We start from the raw sequence: 18,673 nt of genomic DNA, 5'->3' as shown, positions 1-18,673 counted from the left end.
GTTCGTGCGATTTCTCCGCGTGTTGAAACCGAAATTCAAACGTTAAAAGCGACTATCTGCACGTGTGTGAGCGATCGTGATCGCTTTTTTAAGCGATCAAAGAGAATTGTTGCAACATACGATTTTTGTAATTTTACTGAATTTTTCGTGAAACAAAAAGCGCATTGCATTTAAATTTCCCTTTCTCGGATTTAACACGCGCTGTGATCTCGTTCGAGTCGGGATACGATAATCGTAGATCTTAGTTATATATCGAACAAGAATTTAGACGAGAGAGAAATATATTGTTTTATCGTATGTTATACTGTATTCTCACGAGTGTCCTTCCGTCGTTAATATGTGTCTCTATCGAATTATTAACTATAGCGTAATATAGATGTAATGAAGAATTGTTCCGCTCCCAGTATTTTGTAAAGAGCCCGTTTAATCATAAGTTCAAAACGATTGTTTTCGGAAGCGATCTACATCAACAAGACGTTTAAGCGCGATCCAGATTCGGTGTAGATCGCGCGTTGACAATCAGATCGCATGTTTATCAGTGAGTCGCTGTGTTTCGGTGTGTATTATTATTATTATTTTTTTTTTTTAATTTCAAATTTATTTTGCGGGAGAGAAAGAGAGAAAGAAAGAGAGATAGAGAGAGAAGATTAACTCAATCAGTGTGAAAGAATGAATTATTAATTGTATCCGGTGTGATGTAAACTCTTAAATGTTGGATATGTTAACAAGTCTAGTCTAATTAAAAGAGAAACCTTTGCTATACACCCGTGCAAATGTATCGTTTGGCCGAAAAAAAAAATAGACTGCACGAAAAAAAATATATTATCTATATAAATATATATATCGTACGTATATGAAGAGCTCCTGGTATGTGTAGTTCTCCCTTCTTCTGAATTCTTTATTAGTTTTGTCTTTTTCGAAGTTGCGCGTGTCCTCGTAAGTTTTATTATAAAGAAAACCACAAAAATCAATTTAGAGACGACAAAAATTCTTCTTAAGAGAAATAACATTTTTTGTTTTCAAAATAAGAATAATACACAGTAGGTTTTTTTTATTTAACTTTTATAACTTTGCATACACAACTTTAGTAATAAAATAAAATCGAGACACCAAATGATCCGTATGTCGTAATATTCGAAGATGTTTTTTTCGGGTTCGAACCGCGTTAGTGTTATTTTTACACCAACATTTATGTTTACGAAACGTCGATATAAAAATGACTTGAACGCGATTCAAACCTGAAAAATATCTTCGAATGTTAATACAACACACCGCGAAAGCATCAAATATCAGATACGTCATAATAAGTTTTTTCTTTGTCGTGAAACAATTGCCATTCTCTGTGGCAGTTCGAGAGTATATACTTTCGGAAAATTTTTGAGTTTTAAGTGAACTTTAAACCACTCAGAAATTCTTGATGACACTTCTACTTACGAGAAGTCTCCCGGCAAAGTGTAAGACCTCGGTAATTCGCCATTGCTTTCGAGGAAAATCGACTCCAGGAAAAACTCCGATGACATAAATAGCACTTAAGGATGTTTCAGAAAAGAAAAAAAAAACGGATCAAGCGGTTTTTACCAATACGTTTACGATTCATCGTTAAACTTTCTCATGAAAATTTATCTCGTTAAAATTTGTCTCGTTAAAAGTTTTCTTTGAATCTCATTAAAAATGTTGAAGGTGTTTATTCGTTAGATAAAATATATATATGTGTATAAACTCAATTCTCTCATACAAACAATGGCCTAACTATCATCAAATAAAAACGTAAAAATCTTTTGAAGAACAAATTACGCATCTCGAAGTTTCGATGACTTTAAATACAATCCAGAATGATCATTTTTTTGCTTCATGCGTCTCTACAGCTTATACTTCGCTCCTCTGACGATGGGATATTTGTCGCCGGTGCAAACACCTCGGAAATCGTCAAGAGACAGATCCACGATTGCCACACCGCCAAGTCCTTTGGATTTTACAAACGCGGCCTTGTTACCGGCAGTATCCGGATCCTCATAACCCGCCCAGAGCCCGTCGGCTCCGGTATCAGCGTTGTAAGCCTGATAAGCATAGCTTCCGTATTTCTTGGACGGGTCTCCGACGCGTCGCAGTCTTCCCGCCGCGTGCTCAGTCAACTTGGCGCACATCTCGGCGTAGGACAATAATCCCGGGTCGTTGGTATGGGGTCCAGGGGTACCAGGACCGTCAGTCACGATGGGCGGCACACCGGAAATCTGGCTCTCGGCCGTCAATTTCCACGTGTTAGCGTACGTCGGAATCCCAACGACGATCTTGCTGCCAGGAGTGCCATTCTCCAGCCAGTATCTGTTTACAAATTATATTTATATATTATTTTGATTGAGTCATGTGTGTACAGAATATATCCAGCAGACAAACTTTCAAAAACATATGACACTCAAAACAAGAAGAAGAGAAAATGCAGATAATAAGCAAAGAACTGACAATAGTTTCTATTTTAAATAAAATTAAAATCTCTATATGTTATTGTATAAGTTTAACGGATAAGCATGCTGCATTTTATACGTTAAATAAAATAAAGATACGGAAAAATATATTGAATACATTGTGTGGGAGAAAGGCAAATTTACCTTGCCGCGGCATCAATATTGTCATCTCCCACGTGTCCGTAACTGTCATAAATTGGTTGCGTTGCATACGTTGTACATATCAAAGTACATTGTGAGAAAATAATACACGAAAAGAAAAAATAAACGAATTTATATTGTAGAAAATAACCAGTTTACCTTGACGCGGTATCGATATTGTCATCCACCACGCGTCCATAACTGCCATAAATTGGTGCTGGAAAATCGGCTTCTTTCGGACTACGTTCCGGAGTTTTCTGATCGAAGGCGAAGAGATGCACAGCCTCGATGTTGGGCGCCAACAGTCTGGCGTCGTAGTAGACTATTAAATAGAACGCAAAACTAAATATATATTTTTATACAATAATAAAATTATTGTTAACGTTATCGATGCACTAACCACTGGCGTTAACGTGAGGCAGCACTGTAATGGTCAGAGCCTTGAATCGTGGTCTGAGTTGTGTCTTGAGATCACGCACTAAGATGGTGAAACCGTCGCGATGCTCCTGTTCCTTATCGTCTTGGAATTTTCCGTAGCCCAATTTCTTTTTGAGACCGTGCCACCAAGAACCGAGAGTGCTGCGCTGTTTCTTGGGTTTAACTGGCGGGAATTGCCATGCCAGATCGATACCATCGAAATCGTAATCGTTTAACAGGCGATTCACGGAGTTAATGAATTTCGTTCTGCCTTCCGAAGTCTCAGTCTGTCAAAATATTTTGATTATTGCGTTTAACTCGTTAATAAACCGTAAAACTTTTTAAAATATTATTTCTATCATATCACACGATATAATATATCGATGCAATATATGGATGCGACAATAAGTGACAGTATTGCGCTCATACCAGCACTAGGTATTTGTGTTCCTCGTCGTAAGGATCTGAATTTCCTCCGACGCTCAGATAGATTTTCAAATCGGGAAACGATCGTTTCAGCTGAGTGGCGAGTCTGTAATACGAGTAGCCCGATCCGGTATCTAGATTCGGCGAGCCGGGAACGATCTCAAAATCGGAATTGATATGAGCGTATCCGTAAACGAGATGTGTGCAAAGAGACAAAGCGGGCTTGACGTCATCGAGTTGAAACTTTGCCGGACCTTTGAAAATACGATGAATTTATTGTTTTTTTATCGTGTTTTGTAGAATTGAGATTTAAAGAATAAAAATGCGCACACTTGTAAAACGAATCGAAGAATCGGAACGTACGTAGAAAATTCCGACATTTCGCGGAATACCGTTTGGTTTTCGACATTCACAGCGCAAAACAGATAAACACAACTTTCGATAAATACGAACGAAGAGAAAGACTTACCTTCTCTTTCGAAAGCGGTGCTATTCCAATAACAAACCACTTTGCTATGCTCATGAGGATCAGCGCTAAGCGCTGCTTGGATGCAGAGTAGCGCGAAAATGATCGAGAGTAACGTCTTCATCCTCCTCCTGTCTGGAACTACAACGCGTATATAATTAATCCGATCAATCGAACAGCATTAAATCGACTTTAGCCTGAGCTACGCTGATTAGCAGAACTAATGTAATAACACTCCGACCATGTAATTCCATTGGGGGCTTATCAAAATATCTTATGTTAGACGCGAGATAGCATTGAATATAATTACGGTTATTATACATTTTCAGCACATAAATTATAAACTATATATTCCTCTGTCCGCTATCTTTTTTATCAGTTATTTAACAATTAATTATTTAAAGTTGTATATTTCTGTTGTGTAAAGTTGTATATATTTCTGTTTAATGATTTCTCCGGAATTTATATACGTAGACGCGTCTTCTTTTTATATATCAGTATTTTAAAAGTGTTTTAATTTGCACCTTACCTTCAGCAACGAAAGAAGCGAACTGGCACGATCACGACGTTGCCTCTCGTCTCAGGGACTTTGAAACCTCGAACCGATCTTCGGTTCGAGTAGTGGGGCCCGATATTACGTCAGTGTCGTGATTACTCATAAGCGAGTTTCATCGACGTATTGTACACGTATGTACACATGTTTACAAAATAGGTACACAGACGTGTGCGTGTGTATATAACATATCGAGATTCGTCGCCTAGAAATTCGCAAGATGAAACATTCGAAACTCACACTAAGCTCCCAAGGTCGAAGGTTGCGAAAAGTACATGAAAGACGAGTCGGTACACACACACGAGAACGCTATCAATATTATTTGTAATAACATCATTTCTCGTAAATTGTAGTCGATAGATCAATAATTGTCAATACGTTTTTTTGAGAAAAACGTGACGTTTTAATTTTCCACTTTTTATAATATATAATATATTTTAATATATTATAATATATAATACATTTTATTTCATTTTTCAACATTTATTCATAAAATTTGCACAAATAAATGCAAAATTATTCGTGAAAGTAGCGATATTTTAACATATTCGACAGAATACATTAAAATCACGTGCGCGCTCGCGCTTGTAACAAATTCTATCTGCGACACCCTGTATACGTACTTTTTTTCCGTGGAGAAATACTGAATTTTGAGAACGAAATTTTATCCCTATAGGCTCTGAAAGATCGATCGCTCAAGTATACATAAATGATCTGCGGTTTTCCCAGTTTCCGTGAGAAACGCCTCGAGCATAAAAATCGCGCGCGTTTACATTGGCGATGAATTCTGATTTGCAAACGATATTAACGCGGCGCTGAACACGATCGAGCTGAGCGTACATATATCGCGATCAGCTCGAAATCACACGTTTGAAATACATTCTCTGAAATATGAATTCGCAGAAAGGATTGAATTGTATTTATTTTTCACAGTTATAATTTTCAATCTGAATTAATATATTATTAATACTACTAATATTATATATGCAATTCATATTGCAATTATATTAATTGTCGTATTTCTCCATTGGTGTGGCTTTTTGCGATTTATTCCTTTTAATATATATATTATTTTTTTTATTTCATATTTTACTTCTATCTAGAATTTCTCAAGTATTAAGAACGCGTCATATGTATACGTGTGTGTATGTAAGGTTTGTTAATTTTCCTAATTCACCTATTCTTCGCTGACAATATAACTGACTCAACGTGGTCATGCATCCTTGCGCGAAGGTCGCTGATACGTGAGCTCTTCTAATCTTCACATAGAGACTCGCAAGAGAATAATTGGACACGACTGTTAACACTCGTACACGATGATGTGAGTGCTTTTTCTGTGAGCATTGTGACACGACTGCTTTCAATAATATCTTCAATATCTCGTTACAATAAACTTATACATAAAACAATGTGTTATAATTTTGTATCGAGAATAACTTTCTCTCTCTTTCATATTTAAAATATATAAAATACATTTTTTAAATATAAAATTATCTAAATATATACAAAAATTTTCGACATATTTAAGATAAAACTAAAAATTTAATAAAACCTTTATTAAAAATTTTACGTATCTATACTTTTAATAAAAATTTTACTAAAACTTTTCATGTATCTATATAAATTACTTTATACTTTATATATGTACATATAAGTGCACACAATGTGTAATTTTTCTTTTACTAAAAAACAGAGTAATTCATATTTCAATAAAATCACTCAGGCAAATAAAAAGTATTGCGAAAAAAATGAAAAACACCATGAATGCACAATGTTTTCTCGAATATTCATTGGTCTGATAAAATTGTTCACATTCAGCGCGGGCGCTTTAGTGAAGAAACGTTTGACAGACAAGGAGAATTATCAAATTAAAAAAGATTAAAACGATCGTGCACGCGCAAATCTAAATTATGTTTGCGTTCTTGATTCTGCCTGTCTCTGAGTCTGGTTCACCGAGAATAAGGTCCGCGGTGATAACTCTCTCAGGCAAGAGGTCAAAGTGAGTAAATTCATATGTATCACGAGCGAGATATAAACGTGAAAGCGCACTTTTCTCACAAAAGAATTTTCTAGAAATAACAGATAAAATGAGCATATATGGCGACGAGGAGTGCAACGAAGATATGTTTCCTTATACGTAAATATTGCGCAATAAGCAAGAAAAATGAAAATTATGCTTGCGCGTGTAAAAAAATGAGAACTGCTTTGTGCATAGCAATATGTGTCTTACGATCATTATTGTGGTTTTTATCCAATAACGTAAGATATCAGAAGCCATTTTATAAATAGAATATAATGTATGTGTACCAAAGCGCGTTGTAAATATTAGTCACTCTTCGTTAGATAACTTACGAGAAAATAGAATTTTTTTTAATAACTTATACACATGTGCGCGTACACACATACAAAATAAGAGAATTAAAGTAAAACATTCCAAACGTCAGTTATTACAAATTTTTGAGTAGACAATATTTGCAGAAATTCTTTTAAGTGTAAACGGTGATGAAGAAGAAAAAAAACGCTCTGTATCTTGACATGTAAATGATTTCCGAGAACTGCGATAGAGATGTGAGACGATAGTTGGCTTGTGTAATGAACTGTGAAGTAGAGTAGCTAGCAAACATTAACATGATATATTTACGTTGTTATTACATTGCTAATACATAGATACACTATCTTCTAAAACAATTTAAAAATATTAACAATTCATTTTCTTGAGATAACGTGTCTGTAATATTCCCATGTTGCTTGAAGCAAACATATCCAGTTGGACGATGACTGATGCTAAAATACAAAATATTCTGAAAAAATAAGATTTATTGAGAAGTATGCAAGAAAGTAGGAATAAACACAGTAAAAATCTATTTTTCATCTGCTTTTTATTACGAAACAAACGTTATGTACAATTACACTGTGTCTCTTCTCTCTGTATATGTATATATAACTGATTCTAAGACTATAACAAAATATTTTAAACTACGCTTGTATCATATCTCCATTATTTTAAATAAGTTAAGTCGTAATTCTCGAAGTTTTTGACAAAGATAGAGTAAATGAAACATGACAGTTACTCTCTATTCTTTTAGCTTCTTGTGATCCGCTATTGGTCGATTTCACTAGTAGGCATTAATTTTTTAACAATGCCTTGTCATAAAACTTGACACGCAAGTTTAGCAAAAAATAAAACCAGCGGCACATGATGTTTTTCTTTAGCTGTCTATAAACAAGCATCACGATTTGGCAATAATTTATTAAATATATATATATATACAGTATTTAATATATTTATATATATACATATATGTATTTATATATATACATATATATATCTATTATATACATATATATATATGTTTTTATTGCACTCTTGGACAAACAAAAGCATCGTGTACCGCTTTAGAGAAATCTAACTTAACACACTTGTACTATATAGTAACAAAGTCACGAGTGTCTTAAGTAATAAGTGCAGTTAAGTCACTTTCAACGCACTCGGCTTGTGATGAGTAAGAACTAGAAAAATACAATCCGTCTCTTTTTGTTCATTCGTTCACATCGAGTCTTTTGAAATAACCAGAAGCGTCTTTAGAAGATTCTTAGCGACTGATAACATTTGTACCACGCACATACTATCATATATAGGTCTTTGTTTGACTAAACTCTTGTGTCCTCCGTATCGAAACATGAAAACAAATTTAAACATGTTCTTGGTGACAGAGGTCACATGTGTGTACGATTTGCATGGATTATAATACAAAAAATAAATAATTTTCGCTAAGTCTCCGAACGATCGGTCAGGTCAGATCAGGTCAGGTCAAGTTGACTATTTTTTTAGTCGACTTCCGTAGCACCCGATCGTTGGTCACGTTCGAAAAATCACGTTCGAACGATGATGCTTGCCTTTTCATTCCCGCTTTTCTTGCTTCAAATTATGCGGATAGTCGAGCATGTCGTCATCTGAAATTCAGATGTAAGAATAATTTCAACGTAAATCGACCGATTTATTCGATATCGTCAAATTACCTTCTCCTTCGTCTTCGCCCTCTGCCAGGTGAATATCGTTCTTTTGTTGCGGTTCCTTATCGTAATCAGCTACATCATATTGATCATCAGCGCCGTTAGCTTGTCCATCGTCCAATCTAAAATAAAAAACTTTACGTGACAATAAATTCATTGAAACAATTTTTAAAACTAAAATATAAGCTACTTTACATGTTTTACGTAATTACGATAGACAAAAACTGACTTACCCAGGAAGCCGACCCAATTGATTAAGTTCCTCGCCGACTTCTTGCACTCCGGGTCTCACACGGAACCAACCACCGTCGTTTGCTCTCCTCTCGATTTGCTCGCCGAGAGGTCGCATAGGAGCAGGATTCGCGACGAACGGTGGGTCCAAGTTGCCGGCTTCGACGATCGGCTCTTTCTCTTCTTTGTTGTTTTTCGCAGGAGCGAATCTCGGTGGCGGAGGAACATTGTTGTGAGCCGCGTCGTCTCGCTTTCGAACTTCCTCTTGATGCTTCTCGTCGTCTGCATTATTAATCTGTTGCTCGATCATTTCTGGAATCGGTAACACGCCGACCGGCAGCTTGACTTTCAACGGCTTGATCGGTGGCGGTACGACTTTGTCAGCGACCGAAGGTGATACCAAACTGTTGGCGTTGCTCGCCACGGTGATGTTTTCCGCTTTTCGTGAACTTACAAGGTCACGCGCTAAGTCCTGAAAAAACATTTTTGTATATAATTACGTACAATTTTTGTATATAATTACGTACAATACGGTGTAGTCGTACAACAGTCGCAAATATATACATCGGTAGTCCCTTTTATCATATGTTACAACACAACGATTGATTGACTGTTCGAAGAGCTCTGCGAGATAAATAACAAATATTTATACTATATTTAGATTTTCTTCGGCTATTCATTCACACACAAAACGACGGAAAACTTGTGAAAAATTCGGAAACTACACTGTCGCCTACATTTTTCGCTGATAATTTAAAGTGTACGCATTTTATATCGACGTTATTCGTTTCTAAAAAAGTTGTTATTAATATTTCTATATAAATATTTTATAAATAAATGCGTACGCGTATAAAAGGTAGTAAAAGTAGTTGTACAAAGAGAAAAGTGTTTCTTTTAAAGCGTTAAAAATAAGCAGTCTACTGAAGAAGAAAATAACGAAGAAAGCTTGAAGTACAACGCACGATGCAACAATATCTTTTTGCAATATTGTTTAAAAATAATATTAATTTGCAATCCTAAGTGCAATAGAAATAAAACTATGCTACATTACGTAAATAAAAAACAAAGTTTTCTTATGGCAAAAAATTTTTTAAGCATTCTTTAGCATGTTAAAGGATTGATTCAATTTTATGTAAAATAAATTAGCAGCAATAACACAACAAAGATATAATGCAGAAGCCAATAATAATTGGGTTAGGTTGTTGCTAATAAAACTACAAGCAGCTAATATAATAACGATTTATTATAATAATTGTAGAACACAGATTTACAGGCACATTCAGGACAACACGTGGCTTTTATATGTATTATTAACACATAAATCATCTCGTTTCCCAACAAAAGCGCATGGCTTGTAAACAAGTAAAAACTTGATCGAAAGATTACATAAACAGAGTAAAAATCAATTAAATGTATTTAATTCTTTGCCTGCAGACTTCAAAAATGACTTACAAGTAAGACAGACTGGGTCTGTCAGACCCACGAGACTTTAAAATCGAATCTCTTCTTTGTGAAAAGTCAATATTTTTTAAATTTTGCTTTTTTAAATCAAAAGTTTGAACGATTCTGCGTCAATAAAAAAAACAACAAATTAAAACAATTCCTAGTAGTAACGCTTATATCTAAAAAAAAAACCAAGTTTTTCTATAAACGCTGATGTGCAATTTTTGAGTGGGTCTGGGAGACCTATGTCTGCAGGCAAAGAGTTAATATTATAAAATATAATTTAACAATAGTTTTGTTCGTGAAAATAAAAAATAAAGGCTGTATTTATAATCTATATTAAGATTATACTTAAGATTGTCTCGGTCAAGATTAATGCTGATGATTTCAGATCAGGTATGAGATAATCGAGTCCAAATCGTATTGTCTTATATTATTTGAGTACTCGGATATATCTCGTATTTGTAGCACTTCGACATTTGTATCATTTGGATATTTGTACCAAAATAAAGAAAAGAGTGTCAAAATATGTATGTCAGCTTATAATTTAATAAATATTAGAAAAAATAGTCTCACATGTCACTTTTTATTATTAAATATTTATTTTTTATTTATTATCTATATAGAGAACGCGTTTTTTTGTAACGTAGTTTCTTTCAATTTTATCTTTTTATATTATATTCCATATTTTTTTATATTTATTAATATTACAGTATATTGTGTTTTTATTGTATAATTAATATATATATATATATATATATATATATATGTCTTAGTTTGCATTCTTTCTTATGTATAATAAAGAACCTGCCGTAAACACACACACACACACACACACACAACCAGAGTGATACTCTTACAGTACAAATATCCGAATGATAATACAAGATTATGTCGAGTAATATGAGATAATATGGTTTGAGTATTCTGATAACCAAGTATTACCCAAACAAATGAAACAAAAATGAGATACTCGAGTATCATCAGTTCTAATCAAGATCTTATTAATCCCATCTTAGTAGTTGCGTTCAACAGAGCACAACCGTTGTGCAAAGTATGATGTTTTTCAAGTAAAACTTTCTGTGGTGCAGTTAAAGTGTTCAGCAGAAAAGTACAAATAATTGCACAATGGTTGCATTATGCGGCCATTCAATCAAAACCGTTTGAAAACCGACACTCTCAATAAGTAAATTGACAGCGGTATGCTGCCAATTTTAACCCGAATAGTCACTTGAACTGTTTTTTACACCCTAGCGTCAGACAAATAAAGCTCACACAGCTGCTTAACATTTTTCTTTTGTTTGTTTTATATTTTCTTGATTTTTCCTTACTTTTTTCCGACAATATTAATTAAACCTATACTCATAATGTCAGGTAATCGTTTACGAAAAACAAAAATGGCGCGACTACTTTCGAAACAACTACGTTACAGGACTATATTTGATTTTAATGTTAATTTTACAATTTAGTGTTAATTTTACTTCAAATTAACTTCCTAATAAAATAAATGCTTGCTAAAACACACACAGTTTTCTTCGTACAAAACAAAACTCACACTTGGAATTTGTTATGCATGCGATAGTTAAAATATCCTAGAGTTAATACACATTACATGATTAGAGTAGTGTTAAGCGTACGAACAACAAATTTCGAGAATAAAAATAAAATAAAAAATAAAATAATGCAGAAAAGTCATTAAAGATAAGCCAAAATTTTTTTTGTGTATAAGTTAAAAAAAAAAAAGAGTATTTTGATAACTTATAACAGAAAATACTCGAACCTCTAAGTCACAAGCAACTTAGAAAACATACAGCATACAACACGAATAAATTCATCGCATAAATATAAAATTTATATAGCTACATCTATCATATATTTCTCAGAGCCTGTATTAGACTTCTATGCTATAGAAATTGATCATGTAAATTAGAAACTCTAATTCGAAATTCTCAATTTCTAATACGAAGTCTAATACGGCCTTATACAAATTCTATAATGCAAATGCCTATGGCGCTGCTAGCAATACTGAGAAAAGAGTGAAATAGTCGCGTTTGCCAAAACTGTACACTCAATAAGCTCGTTGTGATTACTTGTCATTGATATATACTATCACATTTGTAATAGATTTCGAGAAATAGAATCACCAATCACAGACTGAAACCACAAAGCTCTCTGCTGAATGTATATAATTAATGAAATAAATCCACTTTCTCACTCGCTGTATCCCTGTATATATATATATTTTCTCTTTTTTAATATCCATAAAATAGGATTTGTTATTTAATAAAAACATATTTTATTTTTCCAAAACTATACAGAGAGAAGTAGAACGGATCAGCGTTTGATTGCACGTACCGTAAGCTGAAAATAATTTGATCAAATGATAGCAAATTAAGAGTGAACATTCTTTACACGGTCTTTATGAAATAGAATTCCATGTATTTTTTTTTGCAGATTCTGCAACTCGTTATTCTCCGCGTGTTCTTTGACACTGATTAGACTAGATGCGACTGTGGGCATTTTTTCAATCGCAGATGGTGCTAGGGGATGCTCAGCTTGCGCTGCCGGAACATAGTCGTCCTTCAGATTGTTGTCGTCCCGATTCAAAGGCGGCGACATTACCTGTTTTTTTTGCTCTTCTTCAAAACGCTTCGCCTCTTTCTGCTGCTTGTCAGAGAAAAGCTCGGTAGTCGTTTCTTTTACTTCATTCGGACCAACTGGTACGATTATGTTGCCTTTCTTCTGAATAAATCCGATATTATTTGTCGGCTCGTTGACGTCGTTGTTCATCTCCTCCTCCGACAGAACCGCTTGTTCATCTACGCGATAGTCGCGAGATGCGTTTAACAACGGCAACGGCGGACTTACCTGTTGCTGGTGTTGCGGCGCTGGGATCGGCGGCAAATCGGGTTTCCGGGATGATAAAGGACTAACTTTCAGAACAGCTTCGGACGAAGGTGTGCTTTTAGAGAAGTTACTCTGAAAGACATGATAATAATCCTGATATTTACGCAATCATGATGCACCGCGTGCATGCATATATGTATTAGAAAAGATTTAAATTTAGATTTTATATTTTTTTTTTCACACAGTGATAGTTCAAATTTGTACCTTGCCATCGCGCAGCTCTTTTATCTCACGTTGGAGTTGAAAAACCTCTTTCTTGAGGTGTAAAATGGTCATTTCGTTATCGCTGTTACTTTTCGCAGATACGTTATACTTTTTCTCGAGCTTTTCGTGGTCAACCAGCAATGTCATGTAGTTATTCTTCAAGTTCTCCATTGTTTTTTCTTTGTCCTTTTGCAACTGCCGCAGTTGACTTCGTAGATCCTGTAGCGTCGTTTCCAGTCTCGTGGTCTCATCCAACGCTAGCTTCTCCCGCTTCTTGCACTCCTCTTTGAGATCTTCGTGCTCCGATTGAAGGATCTTATACGTCTGCTGTAGCGAATTGAATCTCTGCATCGCCTCTATGCTGTCCTTGTCGCGCAACGACTTCTCGCGAGTCGCTCGTTGTTGCAGCTCTTGCTTTATCGCAGCGTTCGAGCTCTTTTCCTCGGCCAAAGATTTCTCCAATCGTACTTTATATTCGAATATAACTGAAAAGAGCAATCACCGCGTTATAAAAAAAAAAACCTTCCTCAAGTATAAGCAACTCGAAAAGCGGAGAATTCGAAAGAAATAAAAGTTCCCCGTAAATTGCAATTGTACTGTACAGTTTCGCCGTAAATTCTACAAATAAACAGTTTTATTTTCGGCGATAAATTCTTCGATTTGCAGTTTATGAGCAATTCGCGGATCTTTGCGACACCGTTGCCACATTTTCGCCACTTAAATGATATATTAGCAACTGTGTGAATTTCATCCCGACGGTATTTTAGACGGTCACACATGCTATTATATTCAAACCGTCATCACCCACCTTGTAGTTGAGCAGCGAGAGCTTCCTGCTGATGAACGCATTGTTCTTGCAGTTCCCGCAGCCTGTCCATCTCCGATGTAGCCGCATGGTAGAGGAACACCAGAATGAAGATTAATACTGGACAACCCCCGTACACGACCAGACGGCCGCCCCGGCCTCTGCCAAGCAGCGAACCGCTCATTTCTGTCGATAACAACTGAATCTGAACTCTTTGTTATGATAAACATCGAATAACACAAACAGAAAGCGAACACGCTATGTTGACTATTATATACACGTATACATATAATGTACTTGTTACATATGTATACGTACGATACACGTATCACATACGATAACGTATTTGCAATTAAATCCCTGCTACTTGTCTTTTCTCGTAATAAACTGGAAATATCATTTTTATCACAAAAGTAGATTATGATTAGTTTAAGAAACTATGATTGACAGTAATATTTAGCGGTACGTAGGTGAAAGTTTTGCCTTTGATTTTCGTGACAAAAGTTTTCGAGTAAAGTTTTGAAGACACGTTTTTCTGACTTGAGAGAAGGAGTTTATAATGTGTTTTATCACGCAAATGAATAATCAACAATTTTGTACGTTGAAGAGATAAAGTACTAAGATTGTAGCACACAATAAAGCTACATGTCTTTTTGTATTCGAACTTTATTCTTGCGTTGTTCATTAATCACATCATATCCGAACAATTTTAAATAATATTCAAGTACGACTGAGAGACGATTTGATGTATATATAGAATGTGATTATCGAGTGTTTTCTTCTTAAATGCGACGGTAATGAAGACTGCAAGCAGAACTGCTAAACAAGATCGAGAAGAGAAAATAATAAATAATCATATATATATATCGACGTAATCTTCGAAAACAATTATCTGTAAGTCAATCTTAAAGCTATTGAGAGATTTGAACGTGTAGATTTAATCTTATGAGAAAAGACAAGTTTTTCGATGATATATTTACAAACAACATTCTTGATCTTGACATTAGCATTTTTTTCACTCAAATAATCTTTAGAGATTTTGTATCCGTGTAATAAGAAGCTGCATCGTTTTTTTACCTGTAATTTCAATAATAATGTATTTTTAAATAGAACTATTGTATTGTAAATAACAAACGAGCATTAAGGCAAATATTGCAGTACAAACGAGGTATATTTCGTCAATAAAAAAAAAAAAAAAAAAACAAAAGTACGACTCGAGAGAGAGCTATTTGAATGCTTCGTAAATCAATCGCCGATTACAAAGGTCAGATGTCGTTCCGTTTCATGTAACAAAAAAATCGGACATTTCTTTTCTCAGTCATTTCGATTTATTTTGCTCTTTTTTCGATCGAGGCGAATTTAACGATAACAACACCGAGAATGCAAAAAAGGAGAGAAAGGGGTGGAATGACCGACCTCTTAAGCAGCTGAATTCGAGTTCACTGACATTTCGGAGCACGCGCAATGCGAATTCTGTTTCGGATACATAGCCGACGACGACGACGACGATACCGACGACGACACCCTCACGTGCATTGTTCGCGCGAAAACGTGATGTTCTCGCAACGAATTCGACATCCACGTGCGTATGTATTAGCGTGACTGAACGCATTATTGAGCGCATTATTATTGCCTCGAAAAATTACAGGTAAAAAAAAGATGCAGCTTCTTATTACACGGATACAAAAACTTTCAAGATTATTCGAGTGAAAAAAAAATGCAAATGTCGATATCAAGAATGTTTTTCGTAAATATATCATCAACCAATAATAAATCTCGAGATTTATTTCTCGTGTAATTATTATTCATGAAACACACAAATGCAAATTAGACCAAAATATGTTAATATCCTCCGATTGGGGAAACATGACAAATTCAAACACGGCGAATGAGTTTGTCTGTATGCACGCAGTAAACTGATAACGTTGTTGCCATTGTTAACAATGTAATATTAGCCTAAGCAACCGAGAGACCGTGTATATTGAGAAATTACTGTGTCACGAGAAATTGTCCCATGATACAGTCAAATAACATAGTAATTGTGATCTGCATGAGATTTATTAAAGTCAACAATATTATGAGAGACAGTTTAGTTATCGTTAATTTTATATATAAAACTATATATATATATATATTATATGTGTGTGTATGCACACACATGTAATTTACACTTATTAGATATGGAGATCATTGTTTGGATAAGCTCCAAAAAAACATTGAATCTATATTTGCGATACAAACACCGATAAAAAAAATCGATCGCGCGATCGCTGCTAATTGTCTATCCGTACATTGAAGGATTAATTAGTACACAACCATTAGCGTGAAGCGACGGGACACGTAGACAGCCGCGTGCTTTCCAGTCGATCTCGAGAGTCGGCAGACCGACAATCTCAATGAAAATTCCCTACATCTCCACGAAGAAGAGTCTGCAACGTACGTGTGTATACGTGGAACCGCGTAAATGACATTTCCGCGTATTTGCGAGATCATCGTCAATTTTCCTCAATTCGAAACCACAGACGTTGCCAAACGATTTATTGTGCAGCTCGTGGAGTAAGTTTATGCGCGCGCACTTACGTTTACTGACGTTTAATAACGTAAATGCAACAAGTTGGCAAATAATTTTTAATGTTAAAAAACACGATCTTTTTAATGTTAAACATATTTATTTGTGCGCTTGTGTGTGAGATGAAATTTCTTAATGCGCATTACAAATAAAAATAGTGTGAACAAGAAATAAATAATTGCCTAAGTTTTCCTCCCCCCCCCTCTTTCTTTCTCTACGTAAGTCTGTAAAAATAGCTATAAAATCCGAAATATAAAAACACGAACTATTACAAATAATTACATATAATTATATGTAAGCGACAGAGGAAAATATGTTACACGAGTTTTCTGAAAAAATATAAAAAGCAAATAAATATTCATATAAATAGTTTCATGGAAAATATGTGCACTGATATAGATCTGAAGTAAAAAATACCAATATTTTTACCTAACGTAAACAATAGCGTGAAATAACTTCTTAAGAGAGATAAAAAAAATCTCACAAATATTTCTTGTGTGAACAAAATTAACTTTCCTATTAATAGCTGAACAACAGCTTAACACGTAAGCCATATGTGAAAAAAATTTCCTTTACAATCCACTTGATGACACTGACATAACGTGTTTTCGAGATGAGAATCTCCGAAAGTTTAAATATCAAAATTTCCGCCAACATAACCCCAAGTTTCCACGTAAAGTAAATCAACACAAGGATATTTCTTCTCGAGAAACGTTTAACGTTGCACGTTTTTTGCAATGACAATCTCCGGGATATCTTGCTAAAAAGCAATACTCTCGCCAATGTAAACAATAGCTTTCGTACATTAGTACATACACGTGTTATGAAAAATTCACAAGCAACATATGCACATCGATCCGGAAACTGTCACTTCGCGAGGAAAGTCGTGCCACTTACTTCCTCGTGTGTACTCGGCCTACGACGAGAGCCGCACTTTGAACTCAGCTCTTCTTCATCGCCAAGTGGATCCTGGTCAGCCGATGTGGCAGCGTCCCTCGTCCTCGTCGTCGTGGTGATTGCCGCGTCGGCGAAATGGCGATGAACGGTGAACGCGGTGCGCGAGCGAACGGTGGTTGTCAACAATGATTTCTCGTGGCCGCTGTTCGTCGTAATACGTCTCGCAAAATGTTTGCATAAGTGAGTAATTAAAACCGTGTGATCTCGCACACACGTTGTTGCACCTGTGCCAATGTTGTGCACTTAGCGCGCGAACACCGGCGAGCGTCCGCGAAATCCTTTACAAGAAACGGAAACGCACGCGGAACAGACATCGACGATTCTCAATTGCTATCTCGCTCCTCGGCGATGGTTTATTGTTGCTCCGAGCGAGGCGGTGTTCAGCCAATGATCGTCGAGAGTTCACAGCTGAGCGACCTATCGGCGCGCCGAGAGATCGAAACCCCGACGGAGAATTTCGCGTCACCAGTGACTCTCCCTCCGACGGAGAATTTCGTGACTTTCTAAAACACAGTTTTAAAAAAAAACTCCGAAATCTCATCGGAGTATAAGATCTCTGTTCGTCAAATGTCTCTTTGTATTATGCAGTAATCGAAGTAAAATATTATTGTAAAACACTTGTGTTTATTTAATTAGGACATATACTATGTGTATTACATTTTGCTGTACGCGCGTGTTACATTTTTATATGATGACAAAAAGACACGCGAGAACACACACTGCAAGCGCATATCCGATTGATTAAAAATCACAGAGAAAGAAACGAGATGAAAAAGAGAGAATGAGAACCCTCGCGTTGGAACGGCAGGAACTTTTGGTTGGCGCGTCGTTGACGGTTGGCGGCGCTGCGGTCTCATGGGGCAGCTTCTTCGGGCGACGGCTGCTCAGTCAGGGATCTCGGTTGCATCGTGTCGGTTCATAGGATCTTCTCCGTGCGATCGCAAGTGTACGATAGAGCAGCGCACACTATACTCGCCTCTCTCTCTCTCTTTCTCTCTTTCTCAGCCGTACATCGAGAGGCGAACTTTTATCGCGCGGATATAGTCTCTCTGAGAGACTCCACACACACACATCACAG

At 35.8% G+C, this 18,673-nt stretch overlaps 2 protein-coding genes across 3 annotated transcripts; both read right to left on the bottom strand.

Annotated features, from left to right (window-relative positions):
* Positions 1-1,031: 1,031 nt before the first annotated feature.
* LOC109851835 (chitinase-like protein Idgf4) lies at positions 1,032-4,544 on the bottom strand. Of its 2 annotated transcripts, XM_020422311.1 has the most exons (7): positions 4,442-4,544; positions 3,916-4,053; positions 3,450-3,700; positions 3,004-3,307; positions 2,763-2,925; positions 2,607-2,648; positions 1,032-2,322 (listed from the first exon to the last, which is right to left on the bottom strand). In XM_020422311.1, the coding sequence occupies exons 2-7, from the start codon at positions 4,034-4,036 to the stop codon at positions 1,860-1,862; spliced, it is 1,344 nt and encodes a 447-aa protein (XP_020277900.1). In that variant the 5' UTR covers positions 4,037-4,053; positions 4,442-4,544; the 3' UTR covers positions 1,032-1,859. The 2 variants fall into 2 exon arrangements, with proteins under 2 accessions (XP_020277900.1, XP_020277901.1); XM_020422312.1 differs by lacking the exon at positions 2,607-2,648.
* Positions 4,545-7,325: 2,781 nt separating this feature from the next.
* On the bottom strand, positions 7,326-16,404 carry LOC109851837 (Golgi integral membrane protein 4-like). The gene is made up of 7 exons (XM_020422315.1): positions 16,386-16,404; positions 14,073-14,255; positions 13,265-13,749; positions 13,022-13,132; positions 8,713-9,182; positions 8,486-8,601; positions 7,326-8,419 (listed from the first exon to the last, which is right to left on the bottom strand). Exons 2-7 carry the CDS (start codon positions 14,251-14,253, stop codon positions 8,367-8,369), a joined length of 1,416 nt encoding a protein of 471 aa, XP_020277904.1. The 5' UTR covers positions 14,254-14,255; positions 16,386-16,404; the 3' UTR covers positions 7,326-8,366.
* Positions 16,405-18,673: the final 2,269 nt, after the last annotated feature.

The sequence above is a fragment of the Pseudomyrmex gracilis genome, unplaced genomic scaffold, assembly GCF_002006095.1.
Source record: "Pseudomyrmex gracilis isolate BER0280 unplaced genomic scaffold, ASM200609v1 scaffold_21, whole genome shotgun sequence".
Lineage (NCBI taxonomy): Eukaryota > Metazoa > Arthropoda > Insecta > Hymenoptera > Formicidae > Pseudomyrmex > Pseudomyrmex gracilis.
This window is presented reverse-complemented; position numbering and strand designations above follow the sequence as displayed.

Coding starts and splice junctions, on each gene's coding strand:
- LOC109851837 (XM_020422315.1), bottom strand. CDS start 14,253: ATGAGCGGTTCGCTGCTTGGCAGAGGCCGGGGCGGCCGTCTGGTCGTG. Junction 13,750..14,072: donor TCTCGCTGCTCAACTACAAG/GTGGGTGATGAC, acceptor TGCTCTTTTCAG/TTATATTCGAATATAAAGTA. Junction 8,602..8,712: donor CAATTGGGTCGGCTTCCTGG/GTAAGTCAGTTT, acceptor TTTTTATTTTAG/ATTGGACGATGGACAAGCTA.
- LOC109851835 (XM_020422311.1), bottom strand. CDS start 4,036: ATGAAGACGTTACTCTCGATCATTTTCGCGCTACTCTGCATCCAAGCA. Junction 2,926..3,003: donor GCCTCACGTTAACGCCAGTG/GTTAGTGCATCG, acceptor TCTATTTAATAG/TCTACTACGACGCCAGACTG. Junction 2,649..2,762: donor AATATCGATACCGCGTCAAG/GTAAACTGGTTA, acceptor AATTTATGACAG/TTACGGACACGTGGGAGATG.